The 23,399-nt window shown below is 39.4% G+C and overlaps 1 protein-coding gene across 7 annotated transcripts in view; it reads right to left on the bottom strand.

Annotated features, from left to right (window-relative positions):
• Positions 1 to 23,399, bottom strand: part of rbfox3a (RNA binding fox-1 homolog 3a) — a 340,080-nt gene that overhangs the window by 31,391 nt on the left and 285,290 nt on the right. For 4 of the 7 annotated variants that reach the window (XM_084434216.1, XM_084434215.1, XM_084434220.1 and 1 more), the window contains 4 exons: positions 16,355 to 16,603; positions 15,514 to 15,564; positions 6,697 to 6,843; positions 339 to 392 (listed from right to left, as the gene is read on the bottom strand). In XM_084434216.1, the coding sequence (XP_084290342.1) occupies positions 339 to 392; positions 6,697 to 6,843; positions 15,514 to 15,564; positions 16,355 to 16,603 (501 nt within the window). The remainder of the gene's footprint in view (positions 1 to 338; positions 393 to 6,696; positions 6,844 to 15,513; positions 15,565 to 16,354; positions 16,604 to 23,399) is intronic. The other 3 variants (XM_084434219.1, XM_084434218.1, XM_084434221.1) reach the window with 1 other exon arrangement.

Here is a 23,399-nt window from a genome sequence, read left to right as displayed (position 1 = left end):
CCCAGCGCAAGACTGGAGACTTAAACAGCTGAATCTTATTACCGTAGGACAGCTCTAACAGCAGAATCACTGCGTGTTGGTCAGACGCTCACTTCATTGAATTATAACTGGGCGAGTTAACTTGTACTCAGCTGAAACCACTCAGTTGTCTCTCCGCGTAACTACCTTTCCAAAACGTGTCTCGGCTCAGTGTGAGCGAGAGTGTGAGAGTGTGACGTTTGAGTCACTTTTCGGCTGCTGTGTAAGAGCTGTAATTATTCGGCTCATGAAGGGAAGAGGAGACCTGTAGGGAGGAAGAAGTATGAAGTGACAAAGAACTGCTCTTCCAGTTGACTTACCTTAGAGCCCCGCTCGTTAAAAATAATTTCCACATCCAAAATTTTCCCAAATTGCTGTGGAGAGAAAAGGAGAAGGGTAGAAAAAAAAATTAAAGAGGAGAGACAGGGGAGAAAGGAAGACAGAAAGGGAGAGAGAAGGAGTAATTAGAACTCATCTCTTCTGCAGTTTGTCAGGAAACTTGAGCACTTGATTGCACAGGGAGCTAAAATAAACCCACCGTTTTCACTGGAGCTAAGAACACGCAAGACAAACCTTCACACATCACTTTTGCTATGAAATGATACTGACAAACACAACTGATCAGTAATGGGTTACTTTAAAAGTAATGCATTACAATGTAACTCAGTAAAGACAACTAATTGCATGGTCTCTTAGTATGGAAAGTGAAGCATACAGTTTCTTTTGCTACAATCTCTAACTGTTAACTAGCTGAAGTTATGTTTGGGGTGGAATGCTAATTTAGTAGTTAAACACTGCAAAGTATATACTGTTAAGTGAAACAGTAGACATAATCTTACAGTAAACAAATGAAAAAATATATACAACAATTAGTTCCAGGCTTTATATTTGTAGTGGGGATTATTCAGTGACTCATTCTGCAGGTTTAATTGTTATACAAGAAGGTGGTGAGTGAGTCAATGAATTATTCATTCATCCGATTAGTTCAAAACACTGATTCATTTTAAAAAAAAAAAAGAAAAGAGAAGTGACTGGCTGCGTCCGAAATCTCAAACTTTCTAAGTATGTAATTCTTTTAGACGAGCAATTACTCATATAGTACTAATGTGTGTAGTATGAATGTAATCTGGATGTACCACATTTGTCATCTTGTCATTATCATGTGTACTTTTTACTTACTGTTTTATAAAGATTGTGAATTTGGACATACAATTTTAGTATTTCACAAACTATTTTTTTTGTGAATCTTCAGCATGTCTTTATGAGTGAGTCAGTAAATCATTCAAAAAACATTAATTCATTCAGGAATTAAACAAGTGACTGTCTTTATGAGTGAGTCAATGAATCATTCACTAATTTGATTTGTTCAAAACACTGATTGATTCAGGAAAAAAGACAAGTTACTGTTTTTTGTGAATCATGCACTCAACTGATTAATTCAGAAAATATTAACCTTACATGACACACAACATTGCTTGCACAACTATTTGCTCCTCTATCACTCTATCAATTATAAAAAGAATGTAAAAAAGATCAAATTCATGTTACGTTTTTGAAAAAGTAACTTAGGTCCTGTGATGTAAATTTAATTGAAGGCTTTTATTTGTAGCTGCCTAACCAATTGTGCAACACGAAGCTCTCGGCTGGGTCGGGACTCTGGGAACGAGCAGGACATACTGCTGATGGGAGCAAACTTCAAAAGATCACAGAAGCACCCTGCTGTGTATGCACCAGTGCTCTTAATGACACGATATAGCTTGTTATTTTCTGTGGTGTTTTTGACTGATAAAAGCTGGCCAAAGCCATAGGAGAGGGTATTTCTGGCTTGACTTAACACCAAACACCCGACTCAATTAAAAAAAGGATAATTGGATATAGAGCAGCCATCATTGCTGATGATAAACCATATATTTGTTTATTATCTCATTGACGAATACGATCCTCGTAATTACCTGTCACTTCGGTTATTATTTTCCAGCTATTTGCGCTCCGTACTGTGGTTTTATCTGATTGTCATTCTCACGGCCCTCTGAAACGCCCAATCTCTCATTTTTATTCTCTAATTAGCATTAGCCATGAGGCACTGACCACTCTCTCTGAGATACGGCTTTGTCTGGAAGATTCTTTCAGACGCTGAATGCAGCATATGGATTTGCAAACTGGCCGCCAAGGAAAGAAGCCCAAACTTTCCCGGTCTTTGACTGAACGTCGCTCCCTGTGGCCAAAAGGTGAACCCTTAAGAGGCAGCAGCCTGATTAGGGGTGATAAACACCATCCTCGCTGCCTGTAACGCAGAGCGCTACAACGTTAACCTCTCTCGCCTTATGCTAATCGGGATCCTGGTTAGGGAGCTCCACACCGAGGCCTTGAATCAAGCAGGTTTATTTCAACACATAAATAAACATGCCAACGCAAGGTCACCGCTGCTTTAGCCTAAGGAGGAGACAGCTTCTTAAAGAAGTAATTTGGAACAGGCTTAAATAATTGGTTAGATGGAAGCAGGAGACACAGGAGGCTCCAGGGTGCACTGCCATAAATGTGCCGGGAAGCATGACTGTTTATATGAAAGCGTAGGACAGCAATTAAGAGCAATTGCACAAAATGACACATGTGATAAAGGTTCTGTTTGCATTTCTCTCTTCCACTTTGGCGGTCGCCGGAGAGGAATGACGGCCGGCCCGGCTCTCCCCGGAGGGTTAACGGCGCTTAAGCGTTCCATTTAACGTGGCCGGCTTTGGAGATCATTACGGAACGTGGAGGAATGAAAGCAAAACCTTAAGTTCCCCTAATGGGCGGAATGAAAGCAGGTTTTAATTGCTGTCTAAAATGGCTATATTATTTCATTAAAACTAATTACCTTGTCAAGCAGGCCGCATTGGCTTCATTTCAGCACAACAGGGGAGAAATGGGCCTTCCAGGCACCTACGGCTCAATGGGATTGATCGAGGGCCCAGGTCACTAATAAGGTTAAGAAGAGCCGCCTTTCATCCGCCCAACCGTGGGGAAAACCCGAGGCGGACTGTATGTGCATGTTTGCGGTGAGGAGGAGGCTGTGCGCGCTGCTCTGATCGCACACGGGGAAAAAAAAAGTGACGCCTCGCAGTTCATTTTGGCCGGCTGTTGCTTGATCAACCACGCTTGTTTTTCCAGCCCAATTCAAATTCCACAGACAAACCCAAACAGCTGCTACTTGACACGATTTCCTCCATTTGTTCAAATTAAGATGATTTTTTCCACTCTGCCAGAGTCAGATTCAAACACTGGCATTTGCATCTCAGCATGAACCTGCTCACAACCGCAGACAATTCGCTCTAAACAAAGTCTGCGGACGCTAATGGTTTTAACCCACCCTAATGGGCTTATGGTATTGCTGAAATATTTCCCAGGGTAGTCATCTCTGGGAAAACTGAACTAATCACACCTAGTCACCATAGGCCCCATCATCACCATTGCCGTGCAGCAGAGCTTTAATAAGAGTGTAGGCCTACATGAAATTAGGATCAATGGGAGACCGCAGTGTGAGACTGCTGGTGGTCCACACACTTGATAGGTTGGGAAAATGCTTCACGAGAGTTGTTTGAAGCTAGTCACAGACGCTGTGCAAACGGAGGGAGAGTAGTTAAAAAAGCGAGTCAGTAGTGTGACATTAAGTTAGTTTTGTTTGGAAATCAAGCAGGTATTCATTATAAACCCATTACAAAACCATATGGGGTTTCTACTCTTGTTTAAGATTCTAGGTAAACCTCTGCATTCCATTGGGCGATCAACATTTTAGAAGATTCCAACCTCTAAGGGAAATACTGAGGGGAATAACGGTCTATTAATCCAGAATAACAAGGCACCTGTTTTAATCTAACAATAGCTTTCTCCAATGGTGGGGGGGACATTTTTATTACTAGTATATACATACAGCATGCACTGATCTGTAGGATTGCTCAAATAATTGCAGTAATACGAGTATTATGGGAGGAGTTGGACAATTTTGCAGCCTCAGTGTGGAATCGTCATGGTGGTGCTTTAAAACCAATTTCATACACTAGCATTAAATCCACATATTCATCTGTATAATTGCTTTGGATGTCTTTTTCTAATTATAAAATGAGGCTCAAATAAGGTTGGGTAATGGAGCTTTTTAATCGTCGCTCTTTGTTTGACTATGGTCCAAGCAAGTGTACTCGAATGAGGAAAAAGACTCGTAAAATTGCAGTTTTCATTATCAGCTATTCTAAATTGAATTTCCATCTTACTAAATTGAGAAATCAGAAATGGTTTAGAAAGCTGTCTTGGAGTCAAAAATGAGCGTGATCTGTGACGTTTTTCTACAATAATCCAGAGATAATTCAGTTGGAGGCTTCATTTAAAATCTATATAATAAAGAGAACTGAGTCTGAGAACTGAGAGAAAAGTGATAAAATACTCTTTAAGCACTATGAGGTGTCTTATGTACGGAGCACCTAAAGGGACACGGTGATGCAAAACAATATGAGATTGGAGGAAAAAATACATTTCAATGCTTGTGCGTTCACTGGCAAAAGTTTTGCATTCCATCACAAAATTTTGGCATTCCCAGGAGAATATTCGCGTTTGCTTGCAGAACTTTCTGCATTCCACCGAGAAAATGTTCGTGTTCTTTGTGAGTGAACGCAAAGTTTCTCAGGGGAACGCAAACATTTTGCGAGTGTCACATGTTCTTTCAGAAATCATTCTAATATGCGGATATTCTGATCAAGAAAATTCTTATTATTATAAATGTTGAAAACAGTTGTGCTGCTTAATATTTTGTGGAAACCGTGACATTTTTCTTCAGGATTCTAAAAGTACAGTATATAAACTTTTAGGAAAATAAAAGTATTAACTTTATGTATGGGGAAATGAAGTCTGGACAGCGTTTTGCAGAAGCCAAAGATATATGGGTAGCCAGTGCTTAAAGAGTTTTAAACCGTCAGTAGATGGTGATCTTCTCCCCTTGTGCTTCTGTCACTTCTCACCATTCTCAGACTTGCCTTTTCTCACATTTTTTGGGGACTTTAGAGGGGCACAGCGCTTGTCCGTCCCATCCTCTCCCACTAGTCTATCTATGGCATGGGATAATTGCACCCCTGGGTCCCTGAGAGACTTCACAGCAAGTTGCAGAAGTCTCTTCAGACAAACATACACACACTTGGTCACACATATGCCTGTTTTCGCATCGGAGCTGTCAGCCAACACAAACCTAATGAGGATAAACTTCTAGTTTTTAACCACAGTGAGGAGCGCTATTAATTACGTCTCCACTGGTGGGACCAATGCTTGGCTCCCTGTTCATCACATCAACACTGGGCAGGACGGGGGAGAAGCAGAGAGGAGAGGACAGCCTCTCTTAGAGACAACAAAGAGCGTGAGGAACAGATGTTCTCAAGATTCAGCAGTCAGGCTGTACCCAGAGTCCTCCACCAGTTTAAGTGTTACTGTTTGCTATACAGTGCCCTTTGTAAACACAGACTCCGGTTTTTAACAAGCTGGGACCAACAATGTTTTTTTTCTCTTCTGTACGCTGCCTGTAGCCTCCAGTAACAAGCTGCCAGTGTTTAACGCAGCTCCCTTGCTGGCTGCTGTTAATTCAAAGGTATGCTGGAGTTTAACTGTACGAGTCCTTGAGTAGAGATTGCTGGTTAAAGAAAGCTCCAAGTCGTTCATTAGTTTTGTGTTTTATTCTAGCCGAGAGTGCTTACATCTAAACACAGATTGAGGAGCAGTAGTTGTGGATAAAACGCTAAATAATGACAAACCATTACCAAGCCTGTAGCTGCTCTCAGTATAACAATACTTTTTGATTGAATACCCTTGTTTAAAAAAAAGTTTTACTGATCCCAATACAGAAACTAAAGCTAATAGAATGCAGTTAAATCATTTAGCACTTTATCATGCTCTTTCTAGCCTTGGAGGGAAAAACTGAACATTTTGAAAAACAAGAAAAAACGTAATAAAGTAAGATATTTGGCCTACACGCCAACTATAGAGGTTTACAGAATTAAAGAATAAATACTTGGATAAAGTAAATCATTAAACTTTTACAATTAAAACAATTCTCGCAAAAGGTTACACAGACTTTTTAGGGGTTACATAAATGCAATCCAATAATTGGTCTTAGCTATATAGTAAATAAATTAAACAAAATATGATTGTAATAATATAAATACTACTGGCAAAATGGATAATGTGTACAGAATCTTTAACTACACATGGTCATATGAAATAAAATCTTACAGTTAGTTCTATATGTGTCTATAGCTATATGTGTTTGATTCACTAAAAATAACTGATTCTAGTCCACTTCATTTAATTAAGTGGACTACAATGGTTGCACTGTATGTTTTTGATTCATAAAAAAAATGGCTCATACGATTAATTTAATCAGGAATAAGACTACACTGGTTACATATGCCTTTCATTTGTTGAAAAAAAGGTCTTGTAAGATTAATTCATTCGGGAATTGGACTACACTGGCTGCAACTCAAATAAAAAATGCCCTAGTTTAGTTATACTAATGCATTACCTGACTACAACCACAATATACCTAAACTGGTTTTACACTGATGCATGTAAGATCAAGGTCCTTGTCAAATTAAAACAGGATTGATGATCAGGCCTTCCTAAGAGACGCAACCTGCTGCAATCTGGCTGAGGCCTGAGACTCACCCCGAACATTTGCCGGAGGTCTGGGTCACGGAAGCGGAAGGGAATGTTGGAGACGTGTAACCGTTTGGGCTGCTGCTTCTCCGAAGAGTCTGAGGGCTGGAGCTGAAGCTGCTGGGAGCCGTCTGTCTGTGCCACGTCGTCCACTTGCTGAAAGACACACAAGCACAGCTCTGTTAGTTCTTACCTCAAATGCTGTCACGGCCTGGAAAAAGTGCAGCGGGCAACGGTTACGGAAGGTGAGCCACTGGGTGAGCAGGGGGAGATCAGGGCATGCTGGTGGCATATTACAAATTCCCTCTGCTCTGCCAACATTTGTATGTGGCGGTGAAGATTAAGGAAGCTGTCAGGAAGTGTGGATACAGATTTAAAGAGAAAAAAACTCTGACATGGGGAGACCAGAGAATGCATTTACTGAGCAGCCGCCTATAAAGACCTGAGGGAGAACAGGAGAGGGAGAGAGAAAGTAAGCGTAAAGATGGTGTGCTCATCTGTCCATCATGTGGAGGAAATGGTAGTGACACAGCTGTGCTCAAGGATGGACTGCTGTCCGTGACACACATTTATCTTTCACCTCACAAGCCCTGATACTCCAGCCTTCATCCCATTCTCAGTATTTATCTCCCTGTCTTCTGAGCAGATGCCCTGTCATGCATGGTGTGCAATAATAAACCTGAATATGCTTCATGCAGTGGTGTTTCTACTGGAGATCAACCAATATTAACTGTCAGACATTACTGTAAAAGTCCAATATGAAAACAAAAATGTTTTTCCTTTTTCTTTGACAATATAACTAAATAAATAATCAGTACACTGTATACAATGTAATATGCATTATTAATGTAATATCAACATTAATTTCAGTATTATAAATATGAATTTCATATATTTAATATTAAATACTATTTATGATTTTCATTTACAACTGTGCTGTTTTTGCATTCTCTATGCAGATTTTAGAAGAAAATTTGTGGCGTGGATTAAACATAGTATAGCAGGAAGAACAGCCGAAATGTGCTTAAATATTTAATAAACAAACACAATATCCGTGAAAATATCAGTCTAGTTAATCCAAACTTATAAGAGAATTTATACACTGTAAATTCAATCATACCAAATATTATGAAACAATACAGAAAGAAATGCTATGAAATAATAAATCAATATCTATAAAGAAAAATATTATCTAACAAAATGCTCTTGAGGGAGGATCAGGTTAGTGCATAACTGAATTAATAATTAATCCAGATGTGATGCAATGGCTGACAGACTCCTTTGCGTTTAAAAGTTTGTCTTGTTTTTCAGCCATTCTGTTCAGACATGTTCAATGAAGGAAAAAGCATGGTGAGCGCAGCACCCGAGCGGCAGCCCTTCATGTTCGTAATGAATTAGAAGAACATGGGAGCACAGATGAAGAGATGATGTCAGCTAAACTTCCCTCAGCTTAGCAGGATCAATGAGAGAGAAGTGCTGAAGGCAGCTACATTTGGCTGGGCCCATAGACAGCTGTATACTAGAGCAGACTCGCGCTGTAGCGAGACAGAGAGAAAGGAAGAAAAACAAAGAAAGAAAGAAAGAACAAAAGATAGGTTGTTGCTATGTGGTTGCTAGGGTGTTCTGCTGGGTTGCAAGGTGGTTACATCCTGGCCTAAAACAGTCTCCGTGGCCACTTTCACACAACAACAGAATACGGTCGTCAGTTCTGTATTTGTTTCTTTAATACAGTTGCGTTCACACACGGTTCAGTTTATAGGAGTGACAAACGCATTCTATAAAATAATTCACACCCGTAATTTTCATGACTCGCAACTGCATTCTCGGAAAACCCGCGGTGTGTGAACGGAACCGGACTAGGACTGGGACTAGCTGTCTGCCACGTCATACAGTGCGAGAGAGCCAGGATTTATGTGTGGTTTTGGTAACTTACAGGTAATGTGTCATCTGAAGGTTTTAGATCCAGTCAAAAGGGACTGTTCTTTACCTCTTTACCGGAGCTGTTCTTGTCAGTTTTAAGTTCTACGCGCCACTCAAATGATCCGTTCTCCATCGAGATATAAAAGCCTCTATCAGTTAAGATGAACTTGCGGCTCTATTGGTCTCTTGTCGTGTCAAAAGTGAGGGAAAGTTACTGGTAAAGGAATACGAGCTTGACTCCCGTTGCACATTCATACAGACAGTATTCGAGATGCTACTGTAAGTTGCTGAATGAATGGGACATTTACAGGACACCTGTAAATAAATGCAGTTGTCAATCCCAAAAAAACTGACAGTGTGAACATAGAAATAGATTGGGGTCCTACAGGCTGAGTCTATGGGATATTTGTGCCTTTTATATCATCTGCCAGAAAAAAAAAAAAAAAAAAAAAGTAAATTAGAAAAGTAAAGCTGCATGATTTGAGGCATCATGTCCGCAGCACAAACAGTGAGGAATATGTTAATAATAAAACCCCTAACCCTTAGTATAAACAATAGTAGCAGACTTACATTAAATACTTCAGTGGAGTATGACACGCTAGATATGGTGACATGGCTAGGGTTTTGGCTAAGCCCAAAACAGGCCAGAAAATAGACCTACATTTTTCAAACTTGGATTTTGCCACATAAAATTAGCTCAAATGAATTCTGAATTCAGAGAAGAGATAAAAAACTGATGAATAAAAACTTCTTCACGCATGATGTCTGGGGATCCAATTGAATTGGGTTGGCAATCATTTTTGGTAGTATTCAGATTTAACTGTACATTTCTAAGCATGTTTTTCTTGTATTTCACGTACACAGTTAATTATAATAAGTGGGCAGGACAAATTCCCCCTCATTAAGCACAAAACACACAAGAGATATGAATCATAGAAGACAGCAATATATCAAGTATTAGGTAATGAAGATATAATGAGATATCTATCACTCCATCCCTTTTCGCTCGCACCCTGACAGAGAAAAATAGAGGAAAATGCGAAGTAAATGCAATTATGTAGACACAGCTAAGAACATAATACTAACTCAAATGCAAAAGATTTGGACCTGCAAGGTGTTCATTTTTCCACTCATTACCGAGAGAAGGTGAAAAATGGCATGATAAAATATCAGATGAAATGAGATTTTAAAGTTTAACTCGCTGAAGAATATCATTATTGCAGAGGACATATGTCTTTACAGGGGAAATTACACTAGTAACATGACAGAAGCAACTTTACAATTCTATGGGTCTTGCGGATTTATCTTTTTCGCTATTAACAGATTTTTATTAACAAGTAGACAAACATCTTTACATCTTATATGCTTATCTAATATTTGTTCAACCAACCTTACTGAAAGAAAAAAAAAGATTAATTTTAACCTTACAGTGGCTACAACATGACTAGCTCTACCAAAGGCAATTTTTAAGGGAAAACAAACACAAAGCTAAGAGTAAATGTTTTCCTGTTAAAGGACGACGCTCGAAACTAATTAATGTATCATATGCACAATCACAGAGCCACACAGCAAGGCTGGATTATGGTGGTCCAACACAAACTATTGCCTAAAACTAAACTAAACTAAAGACACAGGAGCCGTCTTTGTGGCTTAAAGGTACAGTTCACCCAAAAATGAAAATTGTCATAATTTAATCACCCTTAAGTCCAAGTTCCAAACCTGTTTGATATTCTTCTGCAGGGAAATGTTGTTTTGAAAAAGATCTCAGTCCATACAATGCCATAAAAAGTATTTTTTTTTCTCATGTCCACTGTTGTTTTAGACCCTATTGATTTTCATTGTATGGACAAAAACAATTAAAATATAGTTCAACATATCTTCTTTTGTGCTTTGAAAAAGAAAGAGAGTCGTACAGGTTTGTAATGACATGAGGGCGAGTAAATGATGACAGAATATAATTGTTTTTGTTGAACCATCACTTTAAATTGGCCAGACTGAACTTTTCTCCCTTATTAATGTACATTTATTTTGTATTTAAATGTAGTTCCATTAGCCAGTCAACTAGTCCCGGTGCTCCCTATGAATGATGTGCTCAAATATAGCCAAACATACACCCTAAAGTCACATGGTCAATCAGTCTTATTTGGGAATGATGAAGGTAAGTTTGAACTCTTGCTACAGGTTATACAGCATAACAACAGCAAAACCTCTGAACCATTAAATGTCGAGGGTCACCAACTTCAGCTTTTTCCATCTGACAACTTCCTCATCTTCTCTAATGCACAGACTCTCCCAATGGGCTCTCCAGGGTCTCCGTGAGAGGACACCGTGTTTACCAGCACATTGGCACTATCAATCATCGCAGCTATTTAGACAGTCAAGCCCTGTTAAGATAAAGCACACGGGTCGGCTCTGGATCCACACAGCCTGTCGTCCTGCCCCTTGTGTATGCAGCCTGAGGTCGGCGAGCAGCGGAGGCCCGTAGCCCCTGCCTGATGGTGGTAGATGGAAAGCCGAGCAGATGGATGGGCAAGCGGAGGTGCAATTACCCCCTGGTGCCCCCGCTCCCTGGGCTGCACCTCTTCCCGTTCCCTCATCCTCATCCATCACGCCGGTGCCATCGGTCATTCACATGCTCTGTCTGCAGTCGCTCTGGAGAGAGCCGAGCTATCTATCATGTCTAACAGGTGAGCGGTGCGAAGGCGCGGACTCGCCCATTACCGACCGGCGGAGCGTGGCCTCTGAGAGCCTCCGATTCCTCGCTCTGCCCAACCAAGTGCTGGAGAGAAGGATGAGGGCTTTGATTTGCTTACTTTATGGGAACAAGTATTGACTAGGTCTTCTCAGATGTAAGTCATCATGTAGCAGCGAGTAACAGACAGTGATAAAAATGAAGAGAAATCACGGGGCTACTTCGCATTCATCTTGCACGCTTTGCTTAAAATGAGGACAAAATGTGTATCGCCATAACAAGTGCTTTGTAAAACACACAGTCCGGCTCGCTCACTCTCGACTATAATGATATAATCTCTCTGGCTTTATTCGGAGCACTTCTCCTGCTCTTGAGCATGGCAGCGTGGAGTGCTCTTCTCTGGAGGACTTGACACCAGGCCAGGAGAGGGAGAGGAGAGGTACGCGTTCGAGACGCTGCACTCCAGGTTCGGATCTAATTATCTCATCGTCACTGCTAAGCAGCCATCTACAGGGGGTTCGTCAGCGCAATTTGCCTTTTAATTTGTGTTAATTGCATGTTAATTATATTGCAGCTAGCATGGGCTGCATCTGTCTCTTTCAGAGACAAGGTTTCAGAGGGCTTTGCTCTCCCAAGTTCCGCAGACGAGGTGAAAGTAATTAAAAGTGTTCGATGTTCGAGGCGGAGGCAAACTCACTCGGGTTGCATTCGGGCAACCTGCATTCGGGTCTCAGAAGGTGGATCCTGCCAAAAAAGCTAATAGTAAATCCATACGGGAGGATTTTACGGTCAGCTAAGAAAAGCTCCCCAAATTAACCCCAAGTAGGTATATTAGCCCCTCTAAAGGTTTATGACAGCCAATTACTACAACTGAAGTCTGGAATGTTACACAACGTTCCATTTGCCAGGGTCTGGGATTAAGTATGCCAGATGATTTACTGAATGACAAACGTGGACAATTTAGCGCTCTAACATGCTCTGTCCAGGACTTTTTTTTAGTAAACATGCGTCATTTCAAGTTTCAATTGATTGTTCCCACATGCAACCTGAAAACATGCGGAAAACACGTATTTTTCGGGCTTTCAATGTTTGATTAAGATTTAAGATGTTTAAAGTAACAATTTATTTACATTCATCAAATTTAGAACTATAATATAAAAGCTATCTCATTCCGCTTTCTAAAGGCCAGTAAGAAATTATTAAATTATTTGCTATTATTTTTATTCTATTGACATAACTAGTTGTAAACAGAAAGGAAATTCAACGTAATAAAATAAAAACATTTAATAACATTTTAATATCGAACATTTTTATGACAGTATAAAAGCCATTTATCTTTAAAATGCCACACCTACTAATTTATACACAAAAAATATATAGCTGGCATTATAATAATATAATAATAATACATTTTATTTATAATGTGCTTTTCTTAAACCCATTATATATAGATCCCTCAAAAGGAGATCATTCATTTGAGTTTTCTTGCTAGACTTTCCAAATGCTGGACTACAATCATTCCATGCAGCCGATGCGCTTCTTGTTTCCATTCCTGTTGTAGAGGAGCAACTTCCCTGCACTTCACGTTCCACAAGGAATGGAGCAGCCAAGCAGCACCAAGAAATAATTGCCTGAACATTATCATACACCACCACATTGGACCTAACATCCAAGCCCCCTTCTCTACCACAACGCCAGAGAAGGCTTGTGTTTGCACACATCCGTGTGTGCTTGTGTTAGTATGTGCAGTTGGGTGGGGAATGAGTCCTGCTAAATCGTTTCTATTGCCGCACTCATTCAGTGTTATCTGCAAATCACTTTCAAAGTGCTCAGCTCAGCACTTCCCCCTTCAGAATGCCCCTACAACCACATAATTGAAACTATCTGATTGGAAAGCTGCCAAGCAGGTAGATTACATCCGATTAGGGCCAAACCAGCGCTTCACTTAAAGGGATTAGCTTGAGCCGCTTTATATTTTTTTTGTTCTTCCACACTTCTGCTACCCTCCCCTCCGATCTCATCATCCCTGCCTCCCACTGAGATGCGAATACAAACCGTCACCTGTCACCTAGAAAGAAGACACTGGCCTTTCAGTCTTGCGCAAAGCTCTAATTAATTAGACGAGCTATAATCTGACTCGCAACAAGTTTAGCCGCTAACAAATATGGAGGCTTAAAGAGCGCATAGACCTGCAGTACTATTATCAATGGCACAGTAAAAACTACTCAGGGAAGGCCGCCAAGAATAAGTGCAGGAAATAATGGCATTCCCTTAATAACATAACATCACGCTTCTTTGAGCAGTACGGCTGTGTTTAAGCAAGTTGCAAATCACAGTTTAGACAATCCCACCCAAGGCAATATGACAGTCGTAGTGGAAAACTGTTAGCACGTACCCTAAAGAGAGGTAAGTAGTCTTTTATCGCCGAGTTACCAAGCATCTAGAGTCTGTGCTGTTGTGATGATGTGATCTGATATGTGATCTGATGTGATTACCGTCCACTCTCTGAGGTGTAGTGTTCCTTCTTTGCTAATGATTCTCCACAGGGAGAGAGAAAATAGGGAGAAAGGAAGAATTTCCCTGGTGGGTTTGGCCAGAATGACAGTTTAAGTACATCTTCCAATCGAGCTGTAGATTAGCCCATGCAGCCAGAGCTCAGGTGCCTTTACTGGGCCTGTCAGCATCGCTTCTCTGCGATCTGCTGAGCCTGGGATTATATCTCCTTCCTTTAAACCACACCACCTCAGAGCTTTACACATATCCCAATCAGAAAGAGAAAAAGATTACATTTTTCATCCGTTCACCCCCCCACCCCCCAAGGCCAGGAAGACCTTGTACTTCTTTTTGCATTGAAGAAAAGTTTCATGCTCTTTAATTTCTCTTTCCCACCCTTCTCTAATGCCCTTTCTCTGGTTGTCCAAAATTTTAAACATTTCCTGTGAATATAGTGACTATATCTGATGCTCAAGTATTTTTTACAAGGACCACAGTATAGGGGTCTTGTAAAGAATGATTCTCATGCCCTGAAACCAGCCCTTTATATAAAATCTAATAAAATCTAAGTGCTAAAATAAAAAAAATAAAAAGACTCTCAGGGAATCATCGGCCCTTTTTTCCTGCATTTCCTCCAAGTGTAAGTGTATGTGTTAATCAAAGGCCTATAGGAACCAAGAAAGGGTAGAGCAACTTACCCACGGGACCGGGTCTAAGGACAGTCTCTCCTCTCAGAGTTTCTTTTATTTCATCATGTGCTTGTCATATGCTCAGACAGAGCACTCGTTAAGTGGTCCATTGAGACGTTTGTGATATTGTTAGCCATGGTAAATGGCTCCATGGGGTTTAAGATATGGAGCCATGTGATAGCCATGGCTTAAAGCTTAATAAAATGGAGGGAGAAAGCAGAAGAACTCTTTAAATGGAGAAGGATGGGTTTTCTCTAAATGTCTCTTATTTTGTCCTGTCCTTTTATCTTTATAGTTCGTTTCATTCTGAACTCTTCTATTTCCTAGCCCCAATTTCTCTTCATCTGAATGCAGAAACGTTAAAAATGGGATGTTGTGATTTTGTTCCTTATATGACTCAATTCCGGAGAAGAAAAACTGCAGATAAACAGAAAAACTACAGATAATCATCTAATGGTATATTTCCCATTGAGGTAAATGTCATTAGAAGACTTGCAAGCTGCAACAGTTTCCTTTAGTAGACATTTTGTATATCTTGATCTGATCACTTACACCAACAAGCATTAGACTATTGTTCAAACAATTTTACTAAATCAAGTATTAAGTTGCAGCTCCTAATAAAAAAAAAAGTTTCGGCCAACCAGGGTATTGTTAACTAAAACTTAAACTGTTAAAAACATTTACATAACCAACTCCTCTTACTTGTGGTGTCCCTCAAGGCTCTATTTTTGCTCCAATTAAATTGCTCTTCCTTAAATTTTCTTCACCTCAATGAAGGCAAAACTGAGATTATAGTTTTTGAATCCTCATAAGCTGTTAGCTCACCTTGTTTAAACTTTGGTCATTTGTCTCCATTTGTTAAACCATTAGTGAATAATTTGGGTCTGTTCTTTGATAGTGCTCTTAAATGTGACAAACCTTCGAGTCCAAGCTAAGGTAAAATAATTTCTTGCTAAGGACTTTGAAAAGGTGATTCATGCTTTTATTTCAACAGGACTTGATAATTGTAATTCAATTTATGTGGATATTTACCAAGCATCTCTGGCCCATCTGCAAATGGTACAGAATGCAGCTGCCAGGCTCCTATAGGTGGAAATGAGAGCACATTACTTGATTTTAAAGTGTTGTTACTGGACTTTAAATCCTTGAACAGAGTTGCACCTGCACACATTTCTGACCTAGTATCTATTCCCAATCCAGTAGGGTCTCTAAGTTTATACAACCAGAGACTGCTACCTGTAAATGTTCCTTCTATGATTTTAAAGTAAAACTCAAAACATACAAATTTTCTCTGGCTTTTAATCATACCTTATTTGTATAGTTTCTGGTCTTGTTTGTGATTGTAATCTGTTATGTGGTATATGGTTTTAACGTTGTGGTTATTTGACAATGTACAGCACTTTGGTCAACAATCAATGTTTTTAATGGTGCTATATAAATATAAAGTTGACACTGACATTTGTGTTCATTGAAATAATGTTGAAATAAAATAAAATAAAATATTCGATGGGGAGGGGAACTAAGTGAAAATTAGAAATGCTGCCTTCGCAAGTAACTGAAATAAGTTGCAATGATAAGTTGAAGCACTAACTGAGCTAATTGGAAACCAAAACTGAAATAAAATAAAATTCAACCTAAACAGTAAAGTAATAATAATAATAATAATAATAAAAAATACTAAAATTAAAACTAAATTCACAAATAATTAAAAAATTAAAATTAAAAGAAAATATAAAAATAAATCTAATTCAAAATATTATTAAAAACTATAACAGTATATAAATAATACTGAAATAACACTGCAGCCAACTCGAGCATTTTATTTAATAATAAAATAAAATAAAATAAAATAGATGCTGCTAACAGTACTCACTGGTATGCTGCTAGTCCCTGTAAGGGAAGGCGTGCTGCTGTCAGTGCCAGGTGGCTCGCTGTGTGTCTGTGTGGGTGTGTAGATAGTGAGGGCTGCAGCGTGCTCAGGGACCGGACTGGGCCCTGTGTAGTCCTGCCCAGGGTGGGTGTATTCGCCAGGCAACCCGTTCTGAGGTGGAGGGGGAGGATACTGCGCTGGGGCGTACGGCTGAGCCATGGCTTCTGGGGGAGCTGGGGCCTCCTGGTTACCCTGGAAAGAAAGAAAAAGAGAGATTCTATCAGTTTTACTCTTACGTATCTCATACTAATCCAGTTTCTCTGGCTGTTGAAGGAACAATGCCTGCAATGAGACGTGACAAAAGCGATCATCGCCCTGTATGTCTGGGTTGTGATGATAACATGATAGGAGAGAATGAGACCTAATTCCATGATAATGGCAGAACAACTTCTAGGACAACTACTGCACCTGACAACCTGAATCATACATGATAAGCCTTAGATATTAACACCACTTATAGTGATAAAATCCAAGAACTGATACGTATCCCTGTTCCTGCTGCCGAGACAAATTGCCATTCACCATTATTAGTGAGACACACTAATATTCGCCTTTAAAATAATTAATCTTCGAAATATATTATTTACTTATCTTCATGTTGTTCCAAATCTGTTAAATGTTAAAAGAAGAAATTGTTAAGAATCTTCACACAGCTATTTTACAGCAACAGTTCATAGTGGCTACATCTGTCAAACTCCAAAAATGAGTAAAAAGAAAAGCACCATAAAAGTAGTCCAGATTAATTGTGCGCTGTGTTCAAAGTTATCTAAAGCCATTCAATAGATTATGTGAGGATTTTAATAACAACAAAGGTTGTTATTTGCTTGTTGGTGTCTTACCTACAAAAGCACTCTGACCGACTCACTGAATCAGTGAGTTGAAGTTCAGAATCAGAAATCTTTTGAGACCGTTCTTTTAAATAATTTGGATCGACTCTGTTCTCAAGTTCAGCTCACTCAATACTGAAGAGCATGCTTGTTTATCAGTGAATAACAACATTTCTCTGTTCCTCACACAAACAAAAGCTAAGTCACATGACTTCTTTTATGGTGCTTTTATGGTGTTTTTTGGAGCTTGACAGACGTCGGGATGAACTGTCACTGTGATGAAAAACTAAACAGAAAATAAATACAATAACAGCATACAAATTTGCAACAGCATGAGGGTGAGTAAATGATGACAGAATTTTAATATTTGGTTGGACTGTTCCTTCAAGTGAAGCTGAGAAGTGATTTTTCTTTGTCTTATCTGAGACGCGTGGGGTCCCGGCTGCTGAATGGCTTTGTCTGGGCCCTATCATATCAGCTCTCAGAGAACATTAGAGGACTGCTTGATCATTACAAGGCAACAAACTTACTTTATAGAGCAGCGCTCGATAGATTTGCAGCCCGAGCGACAGGGTTCTAAATTGCTCTCTTGGCAAGCAGCATGTGCGAGATCAATTAACTGATAAATTTTTGATTATAACCTTTGATTTAAATTACAGGTTTCTAATACGAGCTGCTGTTTCCCCTTTTCACGGCCTTTCTCGTATTTTCCCTCATATTCACCTCCCTCTGTTTCACTCATTCAGTCTCACTTAAGCGCTTTCTCCCGCTCTCTGTCTCCACGCTGGAATTAAATGAGTATCTACCCCCTCATTTAGGTCTGAAGAGGTGTCTTTCTTTCGCTCTGTGTATCAGCATGTAAATGAATGTGCTTTTTCTTTCTTCACATCCATTTCTCTCCATTGAAGAGGATGCAAATGAGATTCTTTACTCTGCTGCTTTCCCATTGGTTTTGAGTCACCGAAGAACACGATGTTTTCTAATCTTATCAGCGAACATTATAGGATTGTGACGGCGCTTAATTTTTCTCTCTTCGTCTGACAGGTGTCATCATCTGTGCTGGAGGAGACTGACTTTGTGATGGTTCTTGGTGTGTAGCTTAAAGACCCAATGGAAAAAAAGTAGCTTGACGAAAACATTTGTTTGCCCTGTGTTGACGTATTTCCTGTTGAAGTTTGGACGGAACATTAAGAAGAGATAGTAATATTTTTAGAAGTTAAAGTAATATGCTATTAAAATAAAACAATATAACAATTTAAAATTTAAAATTTAAAAAAATGTGCTACTGCAACAGAAATGGACTAAAAGTCTTAAAAAACTTTATTTGTGCATTTATTTATGTGCATGAAAGTGTGTTACATTGATACTACAGATGGTCAGATGGCTTATTTTAGGGAGTGTGTGCGTTGTGAGATGATGAGAAGTACTCATTTGGACAGAATGCAGGTGTGTTAGTGTGTTGACGTTCAATGGCTAATCTCTCTGGTAGTGCACTGTGTGTGCGTGTTTGTAATGACAGATGACCTGGCTAATCTCAATGGTAAAACACTGATGTGTGTGTGTGTGTGTGTGTGCGTGTGATGACAGATGAGGGCTACTCTCTAGGGCAGAGTGCTGTTGTCAGCACAGGTGCAACTGGGTCATCAGTACAATATACGTGTGTGTTTCTGTAAATGTGTGTTTGTGTACTGTACTGTACCTGTCTGAATCTTGCTATATAAAAGCTGCTTACCCCCAGGGACTCATATCAACGTATTAATCTTACACAAATTTAGAACCTTGGAGTTTGAACTCGTCCTGAGAGCTCATGGCAAAGAGAGGCAATAACAGTTCCTTTAACCAACTTTTGGGTAATGGGATCTCTGTTACACTCACTTGCTCTGCCTGCTCCTTAATTAATCAAAATCTGATAAACTTAAAAAAACAAACAAAAAACACAAGGCACCCCTGGACACAAACGACTTCTTGTTTGGAACCACATAATAAGTTGAGCAAACAAAAACATACTTGAATCTGATTTGAATTTGAATTGAGGAAGCAAACAAAATGCAGAATTGCATTCAAATTTAATGAAGTAGAATTAAAATGAACTGAAATTCCAAGAAACACACTCCTACATGTCTAATTTCTAAAAATACAATTAGCCTATTTAAATGTAGATAGATAAAGTATTAAAAATAATAATTTTTAGTATAAAATATTAGTATATAAAATAATATATTAAATGATTCATATATTGAAAATGATTCAAATGAAAAAACGAATAATATAAATCTCTGGTGCTTGTGAGCTGTTGGCTCTCGATATCCCAATCCCATTCCCTCAGCTTTGCTGTCTTTCTCGATTGTCCTTTAATATGGGCTAAAAAGGCCATAAATAAAATTACAAAAAGAGAAAATCTCAGCAGAATTTTGCTTCCTCCGCCTTTTCAGCCGCTGTCAATTACAGAAGGCCAATGAAGAGCCGTAGGAAACACAGAGCCTTTCTTTCCCATTTCTGCTTGATTGTTATTAACCTTTTTTCACTGACTAAGCAGCATTAGGCGGCAGCAGCAGCAGCTTTGGCCAGGGAGGGTTGCAGTTTAATAGAAGTGGGGAGAAATGCATTAATGTAAATGTAGTGGAAACAATGAGAGGCCCGGCCATTGACATGTTGGCAAACAAATGAGGCTGTCCTCACAATTAGAGTCAATGCTCCATTATCCAAATGAAAAAAGCACTCTTCCGTGGCCGAACGCCGATGGACAGGCATGGAGGGGTGAGAAGAGAAGGAACGGGTAATAAGGAAACTGGGGAATTTTATTACTTCTCAGTTCTTTCTATCTGTTTGCACTTCCTTACAATTGTCTCAAAGTTCCAGGAGCTCAACCTGAGACCCTGACGCAACGTGCAGACCCATTTTGATGAAACATACAGTTTGATACACAAACACACATGCCCGTACATGCAACTCCAGTTATGTGGGGCGCCGAACTAAGTTTTGACAAGTGAGGGTGTTCTATTGATTTGATGTGGAAGTCTGTCTCTCTCGGTATACGTGTTCGTACATCTAGCTCGGCATCTTGTTCTTTTATCCCCCTCCTCAAGTTGCACCATCCAGGCGGAGTCTTACTCTTTCCTAGTCAGACAGAGGGAAAACGAGCGAGGCAGCCATAGCCTGGGGTGGATATTGTAATTCACTAAAACATTAAGCAGTATTGATGCAGCCCCCCCCATCTCAAAGCACCGATGGGGGTGTGGTCTGTCCAGCGGCATGAAAAACAGTACATAAGCCTGACAGGGAGGGGTGGCCTCCGCTCCATCATGGGGTCTAGGTAGAAAGCAAGGTGGGGGGATTCAGTTGAGGTGCTCGCACGCTCAAAGTCTTCTGGAAATGGCTTTCGCTTGAAATCACCTTATTATTGCCGTGTGTGTTGACTCCGCGCTATGAAATATACAGAGAGCTAAATGGACGAGTAAGCCACATTTTCCAAAGATAAGATGAAGGATAGAGAGCGGCTTCCTTTGCATCTGGTGGGCTATGAGGCGGATGAAACAGTCAGTAATCCAGCCTCACATTTTTTGACGTGTTTCTTTCCGGCTCTTGCACCTGCAAACATGATAATGTGCTTTATTTTCTCCGTCTTACACCTGTGCTGAAGGTGTTTGGCCTCTAAACCCGCCTGACCTCTGTTTTCCTGTTGTTTTTATGTGCATTATGTTTTTGTTTTTTTTATAGAAGGTTAAGCGAAAATGACCTAAGAGAGCTGACGCCCAATTAGCTCCCATTAGATCCGCCTGCGGTCACAGAGAGCTTGAGTGATGACCTGAGCTTGTACCGTACTCCACCACAGACGCCGAGTGGATATGCTGTAAAACTGAACCTTTGGGACTGTCCGTCATCGCAGCGGTCAGAGAGTGACCACTACATGATGTGAGGTTACCGAGAGATGAGAGAGACAGATGAGAGAGGAAAGTTGCGCTGAAATGTCTGAAGTCAGTTGAAAGAGTTCCTCAGAACTCTGGTGCTTGAGTCAATTGAGAAGCCTTTTAAATTCTAATGGAATTCCTGCTAACAGGATGCAGAATTGCAATTCCAATTTAAAGAATGAAAGAAAATCATACAGTAACAGCCAACTTGAAAAGGAAACAAACTTTGAATGTTGCTATGATAAAGATTTGTTTGCAAAGTAAAAACGTACATTTTGAAGGTTATAAGGCCAGATGGGATGGATATGTTTTATAATAATAATAAAAAAAAGTCTTTAATGATCTTATAACGAATTATCACATAAGGATTTTTTTTTTTAAACTAGGACAGGAAATGTGATTTTTGTTGTTGTTTAAACAGACAGAGACAGACAACTAAATATATTACTTTCTAAACAACTGAATTTCTTTGAATTTCAATTTAGTGAATTCCTATTTCTGTCATTACAATTCAAATTGTTCAAATTACAATATAAAGAGCAAATTCCGATTTTTGTCCAACTCTACTGTTACATTACATCTACTGTACAGAGTTCAGCACCATGGACAGCTCCCATGCTGCACTGGCTGAAGGGAAACACAGAAGCTTGCTGTAATATCATAGATCTGACCTCTTTGTGTCTCTTCACACATGTAATAACTCTACAGAAGTCTACACACTGAATTACACAAATCCTGAGATTATTTCAAATGTCCATCACGGTTGTAAAAGTGTCAAACCACACAGGAAATACATACAGGCTTCATATAGAGGAAACAAACCATCGATCCTTCATCTTACATGGGTAGACTGAGAGTCTGAGTTGAGCAGAGAACTATGCAGGGCCGTGGAGCGGAGAAAAATCACTTGCTATGTGGTTTTGTTTTTGATAAACTTAAATCAGAAATTGATATTTAATACAGCCCTCCACTGCGGCAGCTTTTATTTAATCAGTGCCCTTTTCACATCGTTCTGTAGAATGAGACCTCGATAGCTTATAAATGTGGAAGACAGAAATGAGAAGAGTGAGCTTTAGAGAGAACCGAAGGAGGAGAGAGAAAGATCTCCATCAATATGACTGAGACCATGCCAAACTAAAAACATCCCTCGATCCTTGTCGTCAAATTGCTCCGGTAAATGATTTCTGCGATGAGCTAAATGGTATTATCCACCCCCAACCTCTATTCCTCCACCCTCCGCCAGCCTTAGAGCCCCAGCCGATGCTCGCTAAATTAATTTATTTCCTTCCCAATGGGGAGAGTAAGTGGGGCATCCTAGTCATTCAAGCCAAGATTTAACCCTCAGCCTCACTACCGGGACCACGACAGCCACTCCACAGGTTGCAAGATGGATGGATACCAAGATTGCCAAGAACTCAAGACCTTTCATCAGTTTCAAAGGGAGGACTTATGCAATTTTTGATTAACGCTGTTGGCAAACGCTTGCGAATGCTCGACACAAACACGGGAAGAAATAAAAATCCTCAGTGGAGCAGATCATGGATGCTCAGAGCTCCGCTTGAAGTTTGAGATGTTTTGCGAGTGGATTGGACAGGCGTGTAAGTGACTGTCACAAGACCATCAAGTATAGAAGATGCTGCTACATCAAGAACTACAGAACAGAACAGGGTATTTTCATACAAATCTATTGCTTCAAACACACACACACACAAACAAATAAATAATAATAACAACAAAGTACTAATGTGTGTGTATGCACACAGACAGCATAAACTCAATATAAATGTGAGAAAAAAGAAACTAGAATGATGATTTAATAGGCCTATATATAAAGTAATTATAAAAATATATAATTCAAAGAAGAGATATATACATATTTCTTATTTTTTTATAATATATATATATATATATACAATGTATATGTGTGTATACAATTTATAATACAATTTTTTTGGAGGCATTACTCCAATCTTCAGTGTCACATGATCCTGTAGAAATCATTCTAATATGCTGATTTGTTGCTCAAATTCTTATTATTATCAATATTGAAATCAGTTGTATATTACAGGTGTTTGATGAATAGAAAGTATTTGAAATGGAAATATTTCATAACATATTAAATGCATTTACTGTCAAAGTTCAATTGTATGTGCACTTGTGGAATAAAAGTAGTTGTTTAAAAATATATATTTAAAAAAATATTTTTATAATAAAAATATACCTAATTTTTGGTAACACTTCATTTTACCATGT

The sequence above is a fragment of the Rutilus rutilus genome, assembly GCF_951802725.1.
Source record: "Rutilus rutilus genome assembly, chromosome: 16".
Lineage (NCBI taxonomy): Eukaryota > Metazoa > Chordata > Actinopteri > Cypriniformes > Leuciscidae > Rutilus > Rutilus rutilus.
The sequence above is the reverse complement of the archived record's forward strand: the minus strand, read 5'-3'. Positions and strand labels throughout refer to the sequence as shown.